Source organism: Borostomias antarcticus, assembly GCF_949987555.1.
Source record: "Borostomias antarcticus genome assembly, chromosome: 2".
Lineage (NCBI taxonomy): Eukaryota > Metazoa > Chordata > Actinopteri > Stomiiformes > Stomiidae > Borostomias > Borostomias antarcticus.
The window spans coordinates 4,315,191-4,316,628 of NC_140235.1; the positions used below are offsets into that span (position 1 = coordinate 4,315,191).

At 47.1% G+C, this 1,438-nt stretch overlaps 1 protein-coding gene across 1 annotated transcript in view; it reads right to left on the bottom strand.

The window, feature by feature from the left end:
• Positions 1-1,438, bottom strand: part of pcnx2 (pecanex 2) — a gene marked incomplete at both ends in the record, with an annotated part of 26,220 nt that overhangs the window by 6,046 nt on the left and 18,736 nt on the right. Inside the window, 5 exon segments of the mRNA XM_084461390.1 lie at positions 449-469; positions 471-566; positions 569-685; positions 1,326-1,334; positions 1,336-1,438. Coding sequence (XP_084317516.1) covers positions 449-469; positions 471-566; positions 569-685; positions 1,326-1,334; positions 1,336-1,438 — 346 coding nt within the window.

Below are 1,438 nucleotides of genomic sequence, written 5' to 3' on the forward strand. Positions count from 1 at the left end.
CCCCAGTGTTTCTACATTTGCTTTCTCTGTTTCTATAGTTTTTATAGCTTTTATTCTAATTTACACTATCTTTCCATCATAAAGACATGCAACGTATGAATGTGAATGAATGTTGGTGGTGGTCGAAGGGGCCGTAGGCGTTGATTGGCAGCCACGCTTCTGTCAGTCTGCCCCACAGATGTAGCTTACCACCACCGGTATGACTGTGTCTGAATGAATACTGGACTCTGTAAAGCGCTCTGGGTATCATGAAGGGCGCTATATAAATCCAACTTGATTGATTGATTGATTTAATTTTTTAATTATTTTATTTTGATTGTTTCTTTCTGTGAAGATCTATTCTCAATGTGTTTTTACGATTCATGTTTTTACCCATCTCTTTTTATGGAAAGCACAATGTGCATTAGTATGAATGGTGCTATATAAATAAAACGACGTTGTCATTGACCTGCTCCAGCTTGTTAGCGCAAGTACTGGATCCACTCCAGGTAGACGTTGCAGAAGCTGGCGCGGGTGACGCCCTGGAGGCAGTGGACGTAGTCCTCGTCCATCTTCACGCTGAACACGCCGGGGGTCCGCGCTCGATGTGGTGCCACTTGGTGTAGGAGGTCAGGGCTTCCTGGAGAGCCTGGTCCCTCAGCCACGTCTGCAGCTTGGAGCTCTGGACCAGGTAGAAGACGACGCTCTGGCGGGGGAGGAGGAGAGGGAGGAAGGAGGAGAGGGAGAGGGAGGAGGAGAGGGAGGGAGGAGGAGGAGAGGTCGGAAGGAGGAGGAGAGGGAGATGGAGAGGGAGGAGGAGAGGGAGGAGGAGGAAGGAGGAGGGGGAGAGGGAGATGGAGAGGGAGGAGGAGAAGGAGAGGGAGGAGGAGAGGGAGAGGTTTTAAACTAAACGTGAAGCAGGTAGTAGACAGTAGATGATGCTATGGTACTCCAGAGGAAGGAAGTGTATGAATAATTAAAGTGTGCTATATAACCAAAATCCATTATTATTATTATAATTATTATTATAATTATTATTATTATACACCATGTGTACATATGTATCCTGCCTTGTATTAAGATACTAAGAAGAACTACTACTATCTACTACTACACACTACATCCAGATCTTACCTTCAGGCACTATGTGAGGAGGAGTTTGTTAGTCCAGGTTAAACTAGACTAGTTCACGTCAGACTAGACCAGACTAGACCAAACTAGGTTAGCTGAGACGTAAGACCCCACCTTCAGGTAGTAGGTGACCAGCAGCTTGGTAGTCCAGGTTAAACTAGACTAGTTCACGTCAGACTAGACCAGACTAGGTTAGTTAAGACGTAGGACCCCACCTTCAGGTAGGTAGGTGACCAGCAGCTTGCGCAGGTCGTAGACCTGCAGCATGGTGGCGGCGTTGTTCTCGCTGATGCTGTAGCCCTCCAGCAGGTACTTGGTGGTGGTGACC